The sequence below is a fragment of the Palaemon carinicauda genome, chromosome 22 (genome assembly GCF_036898095.1).
Source record: "Palaemon carinicauda isolate YSFRI2023 chromosome 22, ASM3689809v2, whole genome shotgun sequence".
Taxonomy (NCBI): Eukaryota; Metazoa; Arthropoda; class Malacostraca; order Decapoda; family Palaemonidae; genus Palaemon; species Palaemon carinicauda.
The window spans coordinates 3,600,737-3,619,688 of NC_090746.1; the positions used below are offsets into that span (position 1 = coordinate 3,600,737).

The 18,952-nt window shown below is 34.6% G+C and overlaps 1 protein-coding gene and 1 pseudogene across 1 annotated transcript in view; one reads left to right on the forward strand and one right to left on the reverse strand.

The window, feature by feature from the left end:
* Window positions 1-8,101, reverse strand: part of LOC137616281 (ceramide synthase 2-like) — an 11,583-nt gene extending 3,482 nt beyond the window's left edge. The window contains exon 1 of the mRNA XM_068345914.1: window positions 7,425-8,101. Within this exon, the coding sequence (XP_068202015.1) occupies window positions 7,425-7,499 (75 nt within the window). The 5' untranslated portion in view covers window positions 7,500-8,101. The remainder of the gene's footprint in view (window positions 1-7,424) is intronic.
* The window catches only part of LOC137616288 (microfibril-associated glycoprotein 4-like), a 208,855-nt pseudogene that overhangs the window by 150,812 nt on the left and 39,091 nt on the right, over window positions 1-18,952 (forward strand).

Genomic DNA, 18,952 nt, shown 5'->3' on the forward strand with positions numbered 1-18,952 from the left:
GATTTCTTAGCTGCAAAGTTATCTGTTATTTTGCGCAAGTTAGCAAGAAGAGGAGCTTTTAGCACTTGTTGGAGAATTGGTAATGTTACTCCTCTATGTAAATGTGTTTGTGGTAGCTCAAGTCCCACTGATTACCGCCCAATTTACATAACTCCCATATTAGCTAAAGTTTTTGAACGTCTTCTGGCAAAACGTCTTAATAGGTTTGCTGAAGGTAATCATCTACTCCCTAGTTTGCAATTTGGTTTTCGTAAAGGCCTTGGAGCATGTGATGCCCTTCTTACAATCTCCAATGCTGTACAGAAATCCCTTGATTGTGGTCAGGAAGTTCGTATGATTGGCTTGATTTTAGTGCTGCCTTTGACCGTGTTAATCATGAGGCCCTTGTTTTCAAACTCAAACAGTTGGGAGTGGGTTGGTCGTTTCTTAGCATTATTATTGATTTTTTAAGTAATAGATCTCAGAGGAGTTGTTGATGGGCACCATAGTGAGTATAGGAATGTGATATCCGGTGTTCCACAAGGTAGTGTTCTTGGCCCATTACTTTTCATACTATATACACATGACATGTGGTTTGGCCTAGAAAACTAGCTTGTTGCATATGCAGATGATGCTACTCTCTTTGCATCAATTCCATTCCCTGAATGTAGATCTAGGGTTGGTGAATCCCTTAATAGAAATTTAGCTTAAATTAGTGCATAGTGCAAATTATGGGGTATGAAGTTGAATCCTAATAAAACTCAAAGTATGATTGTAAGTAGGTCAAGGACAGAGGCTCCTCAACATCCGGATCTCGGTTTTGATAATGTTTCTTTAAATTTGTATGACTCTTTTAAAATTTTAGGGGTTGATTCTCGACAGCAAATTTACTTTTGAGAAATACATTAGGTCTGTGTCTTCCTTAATTGCACAAAAAATTGGCTTATTGAGAAAGTCTTACAAGATTTTCGGTGATCAATCTATTCTGAAGAAGTGTTTTAATTCTTTCCTTCTACCTTGTTTTGAGTATTGTTCTCCTGTCTGGTGTTCAGCTGCTGATTCTCATCTTAATTTGTTGGACAGAAACTTACGGTCTATTAAATTTCATATTCCTGATCTAGATATTAATCTTTGGCACCGTCGTTCAATTAGTTCATTATGCATGTTGCATAAGATTTTTCATAACTCTGACCATCCTTTACATTCAGATCTCCCTGGACAATTCTATCCTGTTCGTAATACTAGGCAGGCAGTTAATTCTAATAGCCAGGCCTTCTCCTTCATGAGGCTCATACTACTCAGTATTCTAGAAGTTTTATTCCAGCTGTTACCAAGTTGTGGAATGATCTTCCTAATCGGGTAGTTGAATCAGTAGAACTTCAAAAGTTCAAAGTCAGAGCAAATGTTTTTTATGTTGACCAGGCTGACATGAGTCTTTTTATTGTTTATATATGACATTTCTATTTTTGACGTTGTTAATAGTTTATATAGGACATATCTGTTTCGACGCTGTTACTGATTTTAAAATGATATATTGTTAATTTATTTTCATCATTTATTTATTTCCTTATTTCCTTCCTCACTGGGCTATATTCCCTGTTGGAGCCCTAGGGCTTATAGCATCTTGCTTTTCCAACTATGGTTGTAGCTTGGCTAATAATAATAATAATAATAATAATAATAATAATAATAATAATAATAATAATAATAATAATAATAATAAAATAAAAGGGATAACTTATGTCAGTGCTCAGTAGATGAGAAATTTAATAGACCGTAAGTTTCTGTCCAACAATTAAGATGAGAATCAGCAGCTGAACACCAGACAGGAGAACAATATTCAAAACAAGGTAGAATGAAAGAACTAAAACACTTCTTCAGAATAGATTGATAACCGAAAATCTTGTAAGACTTTCTCAATAAGCCAATTTTGTGTGCAATTAAAGAAGACACAGACCTAATGTGTTTCTCAAAAGTAAATTTGCTGTCGAGAATCACACCTAAAATTTTAAGTCATACAAATTTAAAGAAACATAAACAATACTGAGATCCGGGTGTTGAGGAGCCACCATCCTTGACCTACTTACAATCATACTTTGAGTTTTGTCAGGATTAAACTTCATACCCCATAATTTGCACTATGCACTAATTTTAGCTAAATCTTTATTAAGGGATTCACCAACCCCAGATCTACATTCAGGGGATGGAATTGATGCAAAGAGAGTAGCATCATCTGCATATGCAACAAGCTTGTTTTCTAACCCAAACCACATGTCATGTGTAAATAGTATGAAAAGTAATGGGCCAAGAACACTACCCTGTGGAACACCGGATATCACATTCCTATACTCAGTGGTGCCCATCAACAACATCTCTTTGAGATCTATTACTTAAAAAATCAATAATAATGCTAAGAAACGACCCACCCACTCCCAACTGTTTCAGTTCCACATACTTTTAGAGTATTTCAAAATAATTTTGGGCGACCATTTATTTCTAACACACACACACACACACACACACATATATATATGCGACCCGTTAAGAATATTGGTTAAATATTTAGATATACTCTCACACGCACTCATAGATTTAACCCATCCCACACCTTCCCCCTTTTTCACCTACCGCTCGAGGTATCCCCTCTCACCAGGGTATGACTACTCCCTCTCCCCCATATTTGAGAGACGATGAGAGACTGAGTAGTTATACGTTTGGCAATACCGCTGAGCGTGACTGGAAGTAATATACTTTATGTATATTGTGTATATGTCTGTGTAGATGTAAGTTTATGTTTAAATGTGTGTGTATATATATATATATATACATATATGTATATATATACAGTATATATATACAGTATATATATATATATATATATATATATACGGTATATATATATATACATATATATATATATATATATATATACGGTATATATATATATATATTTATATACGGTATATATATATATGTATATTTATATACGGTATATATATATATGTATATTTATATACGGTATATATATATATGTATATTTATATACGGTATATATATATGTATATTTATATACGGTATATATATATATGTATATTTATATACGGTATATATATATGTATATTTATATACGGTATATATATATATGTATATTTATATACGGTATATATATATACGGTATATATATATGTATATATATATATATATATATATATATATATATATATATTTATATACGGTATATATATATGTATATTTATATACGGTATATATATATATATATATATATATATATATATATATATTATATATATATATTTATATACGGTATATATATATATATATATATATATATATATATATATATTATTTACTTATTTCTTTATTTGTCCAGTCTCTAGAAACTCCTGTATTCCAAATTTAATACCTGGCATAACCACTGACTAGTAGATGCCTTAGTTCATATAATTATGAAAATAGAAACATGTTGAAGGAGATCCCCTTTCTGTAAGCAACCAAGGTTCTCAAGCTCAATAGTCTTCTGGCTCGTAAAGACCAAAACCAAGAACTAATTGTCGAAAATAGCTTTGTAAATCATAAGAACCAAGTTTAATATTACTAAAGATGCCGTCCATTGGAAAAAAAAAAAAAAAAAAAAAAAAAAAACTCGCTTGTGAAAGTACATGATTATGGACATCTTTTATTTAGTAAATTAAGAGCATAAGTAAATCATTTGTAAGTATTGAACCCGCCTCATTATCCATGAAGGTTGCCTTTGATAAAAAAAGTTAGATCTGAAAGAATATCGGAAATTCCAACATGTTCACGTAAGTGTTTGGAATAAGGACACGATACTACAGTTTATTCCAAATACTTATTTTATTGTTTGAGGGTCAACCTCTCAGGAACTTTAAGTTGGATCCATTTGGGTTAAATTTATTGAGAGCTCGTTATAAGAGTTAGCAAATCTTACAAGTTAAGAATGGTAGCTCTTCCAGTTGTTATATAAGAAGAAAAGTTTTTCACTCCACTATTGTAGGTAGTAGGTTAGCCAGGGCACCAGCTAGAGAGTTATGGGGTCTTTTGACTGGCCAGACAATACTACATTGGACCCTTCTGGTTACGGTTTATTTTCCCTTTGCCTACATACACACTGAATAGTCTGGCCTATTCTTTACATATTCTCCTCTGTCCTCATACACCTGACAACACAAATTACCAAACAATTCTTCTTCACTCAAGGGGTTACTGTACTGTAATTGTTCAGTGGCCACTTTCCTCTTAGCAAGGGTAGAAGAGACTCTTTAGCTTTGGTAAGCAGCTCTTCTAGGAGAAGGACACTCCAAAATCAAACCATTGTTCTCTAGTCTTGGGTAGTGCCATAACCTCTGTACCATGGTCTTCCACTGTCTTGGGTTAGTTATCTTGCTTGAGGGTACACTCGAGCTCACTCTTCTATCTAATTTCTCTTCCTCTTGTTTTGTTAAAGTTTTTATGATTTATAGAGGAGATATTTATTATAATGTTGTTGCTCTTCTTAAAATATTTTATTTTCCTCTTTTCCTTTTCCTCACCGGGTTATTTTCTCTGTTGGAGCCCCTGAGCTTATAGTATTGTGCTTTTCCAACAAGGGTTGTAGCTTAGCAAGTAATAATAATAATATGATATGCTATAATTAAACCCCATAACAGTATTGCCTCGAGATTTGTAGTCTTGCTGTGTAAAGGTCATATGTTTTTTATATCCAATTCTAACTGAATTGTGAAAATATTTATTAGGTATATGCTCGTATTAGAATACTACTAGTGTTTTATGGATTTTCTATTAGACTTGTTATCCACTTTCGATGTATGGAATTTGAGCTATATTACCCACTGTCTCTCTAACAATAGCTAATCTCGAACTCTTTAGCCAGTCTTTTTATCTATATTTTTAGTGGTGTTTGAACTTGCAACTTAATATTGCTTGATAAAATAGTAAAAAAAAAAAAAAAAAAAAAAAAAAAAAAAAAAAAAAATTTTAAACATATAATATTCTTATGAACGGAGCAAGTAAAATTTAATTTTATTCTCTCCTGGAAAGGCCTTCATATTTAATACTAAAGTTTATTAATAAATTGACGTCAAACAATATTTTCAGATGATATAAGCAACCACTTATCATGAAGGGGATATTTCAATTTCTCGATACATATTACGAGAAATAAAGTGAATTTTCAATGTTTTTCTTATATCTAGGAGAGAGAGAGAGAGAGAGAGAGAGAGAGAGAGAGAGAGAGAGAGAGAGAGAGAGAGAGTTATCTTTACGTAATCTGACATTGATCATGTAATTTCTCTTGAGTTAAAGTCCTTCATGTAATGTTTTTTCAACGTAACTTATTGTCAGGAATATATTTAAGGACCTTTTCGTTAGAACTTTATGGAATAAAATCTTTATACTTCTTGTGATTAATGTAAAGCTAAAAAAGGGGCGAAACACCAGCCACCAGTTGAGATACTACCGCTAAAGAGTTATTGGGACCTTTGACTGGCCAGGCAGTATTACATTGATTCCTTCTCTGATTACGGCTCCTTTTGTCTTTGCCTACTCATACACCGAATAGTCTGGTCTATTCTTTACCCATTCTTTTGTCTTCTTATACCTAACAACACTGAGATTACCAAACAATTCTTTTTCGCTCAAGGGGTTAACTACAGTGTAATTGTTCAGTGACTACTTTCCTCTTGGTAAGGGTAGAAGAGAGACTTTAACAATGGTAAGCACCTCTTCTAGATTGACACTCCAAAATCAAACCATTGTTCTCTATTCTTGGGTAGTGCCATAGCTTCTATACCATGGCCTTCCACTGTCTTGGATTACAATTCTCTTGATTAAGGGTACTCACGGGTACGCTGTTTTATCTTATTTCTCTTCCTGGGTGTTTTTATAGTTTTATAATTTATATATGAAAGGTCTAATTTAATGTTGTTACTGTTCTTGAAATATTTTTTGATATATTACTTCACTTGTAGTTTATATCCGTGTTTCCTTTCCTCGCTGGGCTATTTTTCCCTGTTGAAGCCCTTGGGCTTATAGCATCTTACTTTTCCAATTAGGGTTATAGCTTAGCTTGTAGTAATAATAATAATAATAATAATAATAATGATGATAATAGTAATAATAATAATATGCAAGACAGTCGAAACTACTATTCTAATTTCTAATTTTAATTCTTAGGTAAACGCAATTTATTATGACGCTATAGAATACATCATTGAAAATTTCAATATCGAATCATGGACGAATTTTCCCTAGGGTCAAATCTCCACTTTCTTCTATCTTGCTCCCGGACGTATATCCACACTCCAGTCTTGTTCCCTCCGTATCCAGTTGATTTTTGTCATAATTATTTTAAAGACTTTAAAAGCTTGAAGGCCACTCATGAATGGCAGAGGTACCGGACAGTGGCATTGCCCTATCAAGCAGGACAATGTCCTAGAGACTGACCATATATATATATATATATATATATATATATATATATAGGCTATATATATATATATATATATATATATATATATATATATGAATAAATAAATAAATAAATAAATGATCAGCGCACCCAAGCAAGGATCAGGGAGGGCCAGGCAATGTCTGCTGATGACTCAGCAGATAGACCTATAACCTCCCCCCCCCGCTCCCATTCTTAGCTCAGAAGGATGGCGAGGTTGCAGATACTAAAGAAATTATTGAGTTTGAGTGGGACTCGAACCCCAGTCTAGCGATCACCAGGCAAGGACGCTTCCAATAGCTACTTGTTAATCTATCAACCAGTTTTATATCGACGTTAACAGTATTTTAGGTACGAATAAGGAAATTAGAAATGTTCACAAATTTTAAGAACCAATACCACTAATGTCCATGATATGGAATGAAATCTGAAGGAAGTTCGTTCCTATGTCATTTACGTTTGCAAGACTTGAAATATTTAATCCCAAACTTTACAATGGAGATTTGGTTTGGTCATTATTTTAATTTTAGTCAATTGTATGTTTGTAGTGGTTGTTGATTTGGATGTTAAATATGTTTGTACGTCAGGTATTGGACGTTCACATTTTACATTCATTACAAATCTCTCTCTCTCTCTCTCTCTCTCTCTCTCTCTCTCTCTCTCTCTCTCTCTCTCTCTCTCTCTCTCTCTCTCTATAGGCTGTCATTGTATGGCAATTACTCTGTGTTATAATGAGAAAAATATGGTCTTACTTGGTTGTGGTATATGATTCACAAGAATCGGTAATAAAGAATCAAGATTCACAAACTACGAATGAAATAACTGACATAAAAATTCATGTTTCTAATCGATGGTTTATCCTATCACATGAGGCCGAAATACTATAATATGGAGTATCAGAAGCAGACAGTGATGCAAGTACATATGAAAAAGTTCAACCATAAGAAATTTTATTTACCATGAATGTCCCGGATATAGACTGCTGGGTTGTTGGGCTAGGAAGCACATTCAGGTTACTACCAGATTCCTCCATCTTGATCCTCTAGTAGAAGCTAGAACGTTTTACTGTTTTCCTTACTGATATTTTTTTATATATATATTTTACATTTGTCGAAAGTTTTTTTTTATATAAATATAGTTTTCCTTTTCGGCGAAGAGATGCAGATCTTTTTTAATAGTTGCATGGATGTGAATCCATTGTGCATATGATTACGTGAAAATAGAGGCTCTATCAACAAAAACTATTTCGTATAAAAATGAGTGGGTTTCTCATTATCTTTCCATGGTTCCTTGAAAGGTATGCTTGCCAGTGTCGCCTTTACTATCTCACTATCGAATAACTGTTTGCTTTAACTGTTAACGTAAACGAAATCCACTTGTTATGTTATGTTCCAAAATCATTCCATTTCAGTTTTCACTAAATGTTCATCAACCTTTTTTTATGAATTATCTTGTTTTACGTTCATGACACAACTCTTTTATATCTCCCTTGTCTTGTTTGGTTTTTCTTTAGTGTCGACTTGTCGGTGGGAAAAGAAGTTTGTTCTGAATTGACTTCAGATTAACCGACTTCGCTGTAGTACGGTCAAGGTTTCCTCCGGTACTGAAAACAAAATTCTTCTGCTATGCCGTCACACTGCTATCTTTTTCAACTCTACTCGACTGGCTTATCAGCGCCACCCAGCTCTGCCCACGCCCTTCCCACCCCCACCCCCCTGTGTGGCGTGTTCCGAGGCGTTTCTAGGATCTAGATAGTGAACTAGATAACGTAAAGAGCCTTGATCAATTTTCAGAAGGACTTTCAAGTTGATAACGATACTGGAACTTACAAAACCTGGATATGAATACGATGTTGACAGTTTCATCGTAAAAAAAGTCAGACTTTGTTGATAGTCTATCTTCAAAAGTCTGTGCCTTTTCTTCATATCTCCTCTGACCAAAGCTTTTGTAACGCTAGATGAGAAAGATCAGATTATAATAAATACTCAGACTTCTCTCGATAGGAATTTGTAGTTTGAAATTCAAACATTCTTACCGAGATTGAATTTTAGATGTCTGAAGTTATCTAGTTTTAGGAAGACCAAGAAATATTTTAGACAAACATACGAGAAACTTATATACATGCATACGAGGATGTATTAATCATTACGTCTGATAGACATTAAAAGTTATAAAATAAGATTATAACCAAAAACTTTGTTTTTAATAGACTAATGACATATTTCTGATCGCTCGCTGCACAACACTACGATTGAAGTCTCTACAATTTGCAATGTTTATCATCATTTGTTACCTCCCACACAGACAGCATTACATGTTTGTATTTTATCTCTGAACTGCAATGAGTTCCTGAAATATTAAACTAATTTTTGTTGATTTTCCAACTTTCTTATCTCCTAGGAAAATACTTTCACTTCAAGATTTTCAATCTTTCAGTTGTTAAACAAGTGCGTTGTATCATCTCTCCCTCTGCACATACTTTACTTTGACGGTTGTGTTTTTCCGGTCCTATACAGCAGGAGAACCCTATCCTACTTTCTAGAGGACCTCCACTGTCATTTTATCTTGCTCGTTCAGAGTATTTAACATTTCATATCACGTATTGCTCATTTACTGTTAAATCGTCACTGTCAAAGGACTCGTGGAATAAGAAAGTTTTCAGTTTCCTCTTTAAAGCCTTAATGTCTTCAATCATTCGGATGTCTCGTGGGAGCTTGTTATATAGTCTCGGGGCCGCATATTTAAAGGCTCTAGATCCTACAGTAGACATACATCTAGGTTCCAATAGTTTGAAACCATCTGTAACTATTCTCATGTCAACACGATATGTTGGCCACGCAATATGTAGCAATTCTCCTATGTATTTTGGACGACCGGTTCTGATAACTTGGTTGGTTATTGTACATATTTTAAATTAAATTCTCGCTTTATGGGGCAGCCAGTGTAAATAAATTAGTCTAGTTTATTATCTTCAGTCTTGCGTCTGTAATTTTCTTTCTGAATCCGACATGTTTAATATAGTTTCACTTGTAAAATCATTCTCATTTGGAAACCTCGACTTTGTTTCTAACTTCTTTTTATCTAATTTCTCACTTACTCATTTTGTATCTACATTTCATCACTTTCCTTTTCTTGAGTCATTACTTTCCTAAATTTCCTTCCTTTAATTTTAACTTATTATCTCCCCTAATTCCCCGTATGGACCCTTAAGTTTTGTTACCTCCTCCAACAAAGTTTGAAGGAGGTTATGTTTTCGCCCCTGTTTGTTTGTGTGTGTGTGTGTGTGTGTGTGTGTGTGTGTGTTTGTGAACAGCTTCCTGACCATTATTTTAATCGTAGGGTAATGAAACTTGCAGGGATTAACTATCATGTGGAAAGTTGGAAATTTAAAATGTTCAATTCACGTAATCGCCCATAAGTTTGGACATCGTTGTCACAGAGACTTCAAACTTGGTTCATATTTGAGTGTATGAAAATCCACTCCAATTAATACATGTTAAACTCAAAGGCCAAGGTCAAGAAAAAGGTCGATAAATAAGCTGCCGTGGTGGAGGTCTGCACTCTGAGTGTCCCTGTAGTTTAATACTAAAATGAACTTGATGGAAATCATTATCAAACCTGTGGCAATTTTATCTTTGTTCTTGCCAGTTGCAAGTTCATGGAGTTATATGAGCCACATCTCGACCGTCATTGATAGCACGTTATACAATGAAATCTACTGACTGATACTGAAAGTAGGTAAGTGGTTGATACTTAGATAAGGCTTCACTAATAGCGGTATCTAATAATGATGCGGATGGATGTCATGTGGTGGTGGTAGTTTTTTTTTTTTTTTTTTTTTTTTTTTTTTTTGTGTGATAACGATTTCAATACGAAAACACAATAGCTCTCTGAAGTAGAATATTCAATTGCAGATAAGATTCTCTCTCTCTCTCTCTCTCTCTCTCTCTCTCTCTCTCTCATGACGAAGCAATAGAAGTTAAGAATGAACGTAACTGTTAAAAATTTGCCGTAAAAACGGTAGAAATCCTGGAATAAATGTTGCCAGGCATTTACCATTTTGAAAACGGATAAGATAATAACAAAGGAAGGTAAAAATTACGGTCGCCTGTATTTTACTGAAATTCGGCTGAGAACAGTATATTTTTACGGAGAATTTCCGATTGAAATTACGGGTTTTTAACGGTAAACTGTGAAACTCTGTGTCTTTGGCATTCATTAAATGTTGCATCTTGGTACTGAATATCCTAGTTGCACCCTTGACATCAAACTGCCTTCAGTGAAAGAACATTTGACCCCTTCCCTGCCCCAGTGGAAGACCATATGACCCAAATTCCGTGAATAAAAAAAAATTATTTTTATCTTTGGGTACAATTGGTATATTTATCCATTTTGTCCATCGTGCTTTTTTCTGCAGGTTTAGAAATAAACTATTTTGAGAAGTTGTGGATTTTGATTCTGGTTCCGATAAATTGTCAAATTTACTTGTATTTTCTTTGCAATAGGCTTTACTACTCTATTTAAGTTTTTTAATTTAATCATATTTAGTTTAATTTAAGTTTTCACGTTCATGTTCTGATGTCCCTCTTACAGACGGCCATTTTAGTATTTCTTGCAGTAGTTGATAGTTTCTGACTTACTTTTTATAGCTCAAATTTGTGTTGGTTTAGATCTCTCTCTCTCTCTCTCTCTCTCTCTCTCTCTCTCTCTCTCTCTCTCTCTCTCTCTCTATTTTTTACTGTATCTAGTTGTCTCTTAATTTGATGTAATATTTCATGATTGAATTACGCAATTAAGCAGTTATTAATGCAAGTTTCAGTACTTGTTTTACCTGCAGTAGATCAAATTCTATCACATGTTTATACGTATACATATTAAATTTTCTTCATCATTTCTATACATGTATGGGCATTTTTTTTATGAAAATAGGCTAGAGCAGTTCATGTCTTCAATCTTGTTTCATTGAAAATGATGTAAAGATTCCAAATGTTTACCTTATAAGTTGGTTAAATTGATACAGGGACTTTAATAATTATATTCTTAGGTATACCCTGACAAGATATATTGCAGGATTTTGATTGAGAATATTTAAATCCTGCATAATTCGTGATTTATCTAAAACCTGGAATTTTTTTGCTGTTAAGTTTTTTTAGGCGAAAATGTGTATCAAGATGGATTGGTTTACTTCTTAAATTTAAGTTTTATGTGAAAATTACCTTTCGCTTTTAAATTAGACTTGAAATGATCACAATCTCTCTCTCTCTCTCTCTCTCTCTCTCTCTCTCTCTCTCTCTCTCTTATCCATTAAGCAATGGTATGATATGTTGAGCTCTGTCATTGGTTGTAGTTGTTATCTCCTCTAAAGATAAGAGTTCATTGTTACTCGATGTACGCTTTGAAGGTGATTAATGCCATTGCCATGTGTGGTTTTGCCTTATCTACTCAGTTTATGAAAACAAGTAGGCTTGTGTTGCTTATGTAATATTATTTGTTGAAGTTTTCTCAATTTTGTATCTAGATTTCTTCAATAATCTTTAATCCAAGCTAAAAGCTAATTGGTAGTTTTTTTTTTTTTTTTTTTTTTTTTTTTTTTTTTTTTTTTTTTTTTTTAATACATTAATCAAGATTTAATTGTGCATGGCAAGTTTTAAAAAATACTTCAATCCTTCCAAGATCACCAAAAATTAAGCCGTTAATAGATTTTTAGAAAAACGGAGAGAAAAAGCAGATGAAAACTGGAGTCTTTTAAAAACTGAAAGGGTATAGAGGCAATATGGAAGAAGAAAGCTGAATACTATAAGTCAAAAATCCTGGAAGCAGCAACGTTATTATTATTATTATTATTATTATTATTATTATTATTATTATTATTATTATTATTATTATTATTATTATTATTATTATTATTATTATTACTTGCTAAGCTGCAAACATTGTTGGAAAAGCAGGATGCCCAGTGAGGAAAAGAAACTAGGAAAATTTGAATATTTTAAGGTCAGTAACAATATTGAAATAAATATTTCCTATATAAACTATAAAAACAAAACACGAGGAAGAGAAATAAGATTAATAGTGTGCCCAAGTGTACCCTCAAGCAAGAGAACTCTACCCGAAGACAGTGAAAGTTTATGGTACAGAGGCTATGGCGCTACGCAAGACTAGAGAACAATGGTTTGATTTTGGAGTGTCCTTCTCCTAGAAGAGCTGCTTAACATAGCTAAAGACATGAATAAGTTATAACGTCTTATAAATGGTCTAATTGGAAATAGGAATAAGAGAGGCCTCCCAGATACTCATAAATTAGATGATAAATGTCTAGATTTCTATAAAAGATAGGAAATATAATGAGATCTTTTGTAAATATTTCGAATCAGATAGGTGTGGAACCATATGTACAAATAAGAATAATGAGATTTAACGATGTAACATCATTATTATTAATCGGAAATGGAAACAATTTTTATGATTGATCCGATGTCAATGTCTGAAGCAATAGTAGAAAACTTTTCTGATCTTGCGGACATCATTTCAAAACTAGAAAATACTCGTGTAGTACTAGCATTGATGAATAAGCATCCCAAATCTAACATATTGGTTATAGTTTCGATTAACAGGACAAGTTCACACAGACCTATTTCGAATATATCTTTTATGCCAAAAGTGTAAGAGTATTTAATTCTTGAACTAGTCATTTGGGAAGAATCAAAGCTGTCTTGGGTTAGAGTTCTCTTGCTTGAGAGTGCACTCGTGCACACTATTCTATCTTGAGTTCTTATTTTCTTTGAAGTGTTTATAGATTATATAAGAAATATCCAATTTATTATTGTTGCTGTTCCTCATCATCATCACGATCTCCTCCTACGCCTATTGACGCAAAGAGCCTCAGCTAGATCTCGCCAGTCGTCTCGATCTTGAGCTTTTAATTCAATACCTCTCCATTCATCATCTCCCACGTAACGTTTCATGGTCCTCGGCCATGTAGGCCTAGGTCTTCCAACTCTTCTAGTGCCTTGTAGAGCCCAGTTAAAAGTTTGGTGAATTAATCTCTCTTGGGGAGTCCGAAGAGCATGCCCAAACCATCTTCATCTACTCCTCACCATTATCTCATCCACGTATGGCACTTGAGTAATCTCCCATTTAACTCCTAATAGTCTTCTGACAGCTTTGTTATCAAACCTACAAAATCTGTTGGGTATTGTATCATTGTCATACCACGACTCGTGGCCATAGAGTAACACCGATCTCACTAAACTGATATATAGCCTGATTTTTATATTTAATTTCAGGCAATTTGATTTCCAAATTTTACTTAACCTAGCCATTGTCTGAATTGCCTTTTTCAATATTTCCGCAAACTCTTATTCTAAAGACCCTGTATTGGAGATCATAGTTCCTAAATATTTAAATGATTCCACCTAATTAATTTTTTCTCCTTCCTATGATATATCATCTTCCATTACATATTCCGTTTTCATCATCTCTCTTTCTTCTATTTATCTTGAGCCAAACCTCATGTGATATTTCCTGCATTCTGGTAAGCAAGCATTGCAAATCCTGTGGTGTTCTAACAAGGACAGCATTAGCATATTCTTGGTCAGCTAATTTCCTATTACCAATATAGTCCAATCCTTCTCTGTCATCCCCAACTGTTACAAAATCCATGTGGAGAATAAACAACATAGGTGACAACACATTTCCTTGGAGTACTCTGCTGTTCACTGGAAATTCATTTGACAGAGGTCCACTAACATTAACTTTGCGCCTGCTATGCTCATGAACAGACTTAATCAAATTTACATATTTAAGAGGAATTCCACAACAAAGCAGGACTCTCCACAAAATTGGCCGGTGCACACTATCAAAGGCTTTTCATATTCTACAAATGCTATCAAAAGTAGAATTTTTATATTCGACACATGACCCCACCGTGTGTCCTAAAATGAAAATTTGGTCTGTATAACTTCTACCCTTTTTAAATCCTGCTTGTTCATCTCTCAGATTTTCATCAAACTTTCTCCCTAGTCTATTTATGATAAGCATATTATATATTTTCATAACTGACAAAAGTGATATGCCTCTGTAACTATTACAATCAGTCGGTCCTTTTTTTTTTTTCTCCACAAACACTCCTAGCTCCCATTCATCAGGTTTTGCCTCTTCATGCCATTCTACCAAATAACATTGAGTATTCTGGGAGTCGCTTCATTTCGGCCAATATCATCTCGGCAGTTATTCCTTCGTATCCAGGGGCTTTCCATCTCTAGTTTTTTTATTGGTGGCAAGTTTTTTTTTTTTTTTTTTTAATGAAAGCTTCGACTTCAAACACACTGAATTCATTCATGGGCACACCAAGGTCTTCCTCAGGTTCAGGTATAGCAACCAAATTATTCCCTTCATATCTCTTATTCATGACCTTATTAAAGTGTTCCATCCAACGTTGACTTTCTTCATCTTCTGTAATTATATCAGATCTATCTCTCTTTTTGATGGGTATATGCTTAAGAAGTTACAAAACAGCATGATAAAAAGAGTATAAAAGGTTTTTATTTCTCTGTACTGATTAATTTTTTGCTGGCTGCCTGTTAGAATAAATGATAAGATACGCACATTGACTGATCAACTTGTCAGAACAGTCGGAACTAGATAGAAATGATACACATCATGCAGCCAATAAATTGTGTCGACACGAGAATAGTTACGGATGATTTCAAGTTATTTGAGTGGCTAGATGCACCTCGACTGTGGGTTTTAGAAGTTTCAAATATATAACCTCAGGATGACGTAAGAAGCACCCAATTGACATTAGAAGGACGGGAGAAGTTAAATATATTTTTAATGAAAGGCTATGATATTCTTGATTTGATAATTAAACGCAGATTACGCTGTATGATTATTTAAAACTTTAAAAGATGTGTACGACAAACATTCTTGTAGCTCATGCTACAGGGACCAGGAAAGCTGCCCTTAAAGTGAAATTAAATCACCAAGAATTAAGCTGCAGATACATAAACAATTGTTTCATTCAGTCATGAATTAACAATCATTTGGATATATCTGTCCAGCTGTATTTTTTCTTATGTCCCTTTGTTGTGCAAAAAGGGATTCTTGTCCCCTTAGTTACTGATAAAAGATAGAAATGTTCATTAAAAGCAATGTGGGTTACACGTTACAATTCGGTTAAAGGAAAAAGTTAGTTGAAATTACCTCCTGAAAATAAAGGAAATATATACTAGAAAAGATAGGAGGCGTTAATTTTGTCTTTGCAAAAACACAACTACTTTTGTTTTTAATCCAGACGTTGTGTTTACTGCCAACTGTTTGGAGAGATTTCATTTAGCGTGACAAAACGTTTTATTTCTCTCTAAAATCACTTTTATTGGACACTTGTAAAAAGTTTCTTTATGGAACTAGAAGTATCAGGCCTACCAATAGGAAAGTCATACTTAATTTTGCACTACTGAGATCGACACGCTGTAAGTGTTAAAAAAGCCTCACTTTGAATAAACTAATTACCTCCGTCAACGAAGTTGGGAGGAGGTTATGTTTTTACAATGTTGTCTATTTGCCCTTTTTTCTGCCTGTTTATTTGTGAACAACTTCCTGCGTCACAATTTTACTCTCAGTGTAGTGAAACTTTCAGGAATTCATTGTTATGTTGAGATGTGGAAGTGATTCAATTTTGAAAATCTTAGGTCAAAGGTCAAGGTCGAGCAAAATGTTGACTGAATTAACCTTAACCTCGAGAAATAAGCTGCCATGGCGTAGGTATGCTCTCTACTGAGTGCCCCTCTAGTTGATCGTGTGGGAAGATTAATATTTGCATGATGATGATGATGATCATCATCATCTTCATCTCCTACGCATATTGACGCAAAGGGCCTCGGTTAGATTTCGCCGGTCGTCTCTCTCTTGAACTGTTAATTCAATACTTCTCCATTCATCATCTCCTACTTCACGCTTCATAGTCCTCAGCCATGTAGGCCTGGCTCTTCCAACTCTTCTAGTGCCTTGTGGAACCCAGCTGAACGTTTAATGAACCAATCTCTCTTGGGGAGTGTGAAGAGCATGTCAAAACCATCTCCATCTGCCCCTCATCATGATCTCATCCACATATGGCACTTGAGTAATCTCTCTTATAGTTTCATTTCTAATCCTGTCCTGCCATTTAACTCCTAATATCCTTCTGAGGGTTTTGTTCTCAAATCTACCCTTTTGGCTGATGTTTTTGACTGTAAACAGAGTAACAAAAAACTTGAACTTCCTCATTCCTGTTTTCCTGAGGCTAAACTAACTAGTTTAGCTTTTCGATCTCGTGAGATTAAAGCTCTGTTGATGGACCTGGATGCTTATGGAGGTGTAGACCCAAATGGTATTTTTCCTTTGTTTTTTATAAAGACTGTAGATTTCTTAGCTCCAGAATTATCTGTTATTTTGCGCAAGTTAGCAAGAAGAGGAGCGTTTAGCACTTGTTGGATAATTGGTAATGTTACTTCTATATGTAAATGTGTTTGTGGTAGCTCAAGTCCCACTGATTACCGCCCAATTTCCATAACTCCCTTATTATCTAAAGGTTTTGAACGTCTTCTGGCAAAACGTCTTCATAGGTTTGCTGAAGGTAATCATCTATTCCCTAGTTTGCAATTTGGTTTTCGTAAAGGCCTTGGAGCATGTGATGCCCTTCTTACAATCTCCAATGCTGTACAGAAATCCCTTGATTGTGGTCAGGAAGTTTGTATGATAGGCCTTGATTTTAGTGCTGCCTTTGACCGTGTTAATCATTAGGCCCTTGTTTTCAAACTCAAACAGTTGGGAGTGGGTGGGTAATTTCTTAGCATTATTATTGATTTTTTTAAGTAATAGATCTCCAAGAATTGTTGTTAATGGGCACCATAGTGAGTATAGGAATGTGATATCCGGTATTCCACAGGATAGTATTCTTGGCCCATTACTTTTCATACTATATACACATGACATGTGGTTTGGGTTAGAAAACAAGCTTGTTGCAAATGCAGATGATGCTACTCTCTTTGCATCAATTCCATCCCCTGAATGTTGAGCTGGGGTTTGTGATTCCCTTAATAGGGATTTAGCTAAAATTAGTGCATAGTGCAAATTATGGGGTATGAGCTTGAATCCTAACAAAACTCGAAGTATGATTGTAAGTAGGTCAAGGACGGTGGCTCCTCAACATCCGGATCTCAGTATTGTTAATGCTTCTTTAAATTTGTATGACTTTTAAAATTTTAGGTGTGACTATCGACAGCAAATTTACTTTTGAGAAACACATTAGGTCTGTGTCTTCTTCAATTGCACAAAAAATTGGCTTACTGAGAAAGTCTTACAAGATTTTCGGTGATCAATCTATTCTGAAGAAGTGTTTTAATTCTTTCATTCTACCTTGTTTTGAGTATTGTTCTCCTGTCTGGTGTTCAGCTGATGTTTCTCATCTTAATTTGTTGGACAGAAACTTACGGTCTATTAAATTTCTTATTCCTGATCTAGATATTAATCTTTGGCACCGTCGTTCAATTAGTTCATTATGCATGTTGCATAAGATTTTTCATAACTTTGACCATCCTTTACATTCAGATCTCACTGGACAAATCTATCCTGTTCGTAATACTAGGCAGGCAGTTAATTCTAATAGCCAAGCCTTCAATTGTTGTTACTGATATTCCATTTTTGAATGATTCTTTACCATTTCAAATTTGATTGGTGAGCCGCATCATATTCTCCTTTGAATCTCACTCATAGTATTGGTTTAGATACTATTTTAGTTATTATTTGAGTATATATGAGCGTGAAAAAGTTAATTGAATGATTTCAAGGATCTTAAAGATGTGCTAACAATTCACCACATTTTTGGCAACTTTTCATTTGGACCTGATAATTTTATTTGAATTATCTTTGATATTTTAGTGTAAAACATTTTAAAATTGTTCGGACACTAAAAAAAACCCTTTTGCTCTTTATTAGAGGATATATTTTCAACGAAGCTGGAAGACTAGCCATAAGACTTTTAGTGAGGTGTAACTACCTACTGCTAGTTAGCACGGGGAAGGGGGTTAGGGGCCCGTAGTACCAACCAAGATCTGCATTTCTATAGACTTTGGCACCCATCTACCCCACTCACACACACAGACCAGGTGTTGTCTCGTCACTTTTGTTTTTGGCTCGGCTGAGAGTGGACGTTCCTCTCAATCTGCCTCCCACACTGATTTCCATATTGACTAATTGTGCTTTTGCTTTTTCTCTCCAGGTGTGAGTGGGACTTCTTCCGGTCGTCATGTGGATGTGTCCTGGGCCTGAAGGGTGCAAATGCAGCACCTTCATGTCCTCCATCGAGACCGTCCCTCATTCGTTGTGTGCGGCCTGCAGAGGATGACCTTATGCGCAGAATGACACCTGTAAGGAATGTCGGGACTGGTCTTCCTCTCGGTAGGAGAAATTTGGACGGTGGCATAAGAAATAGTGTAAGAGTGATTC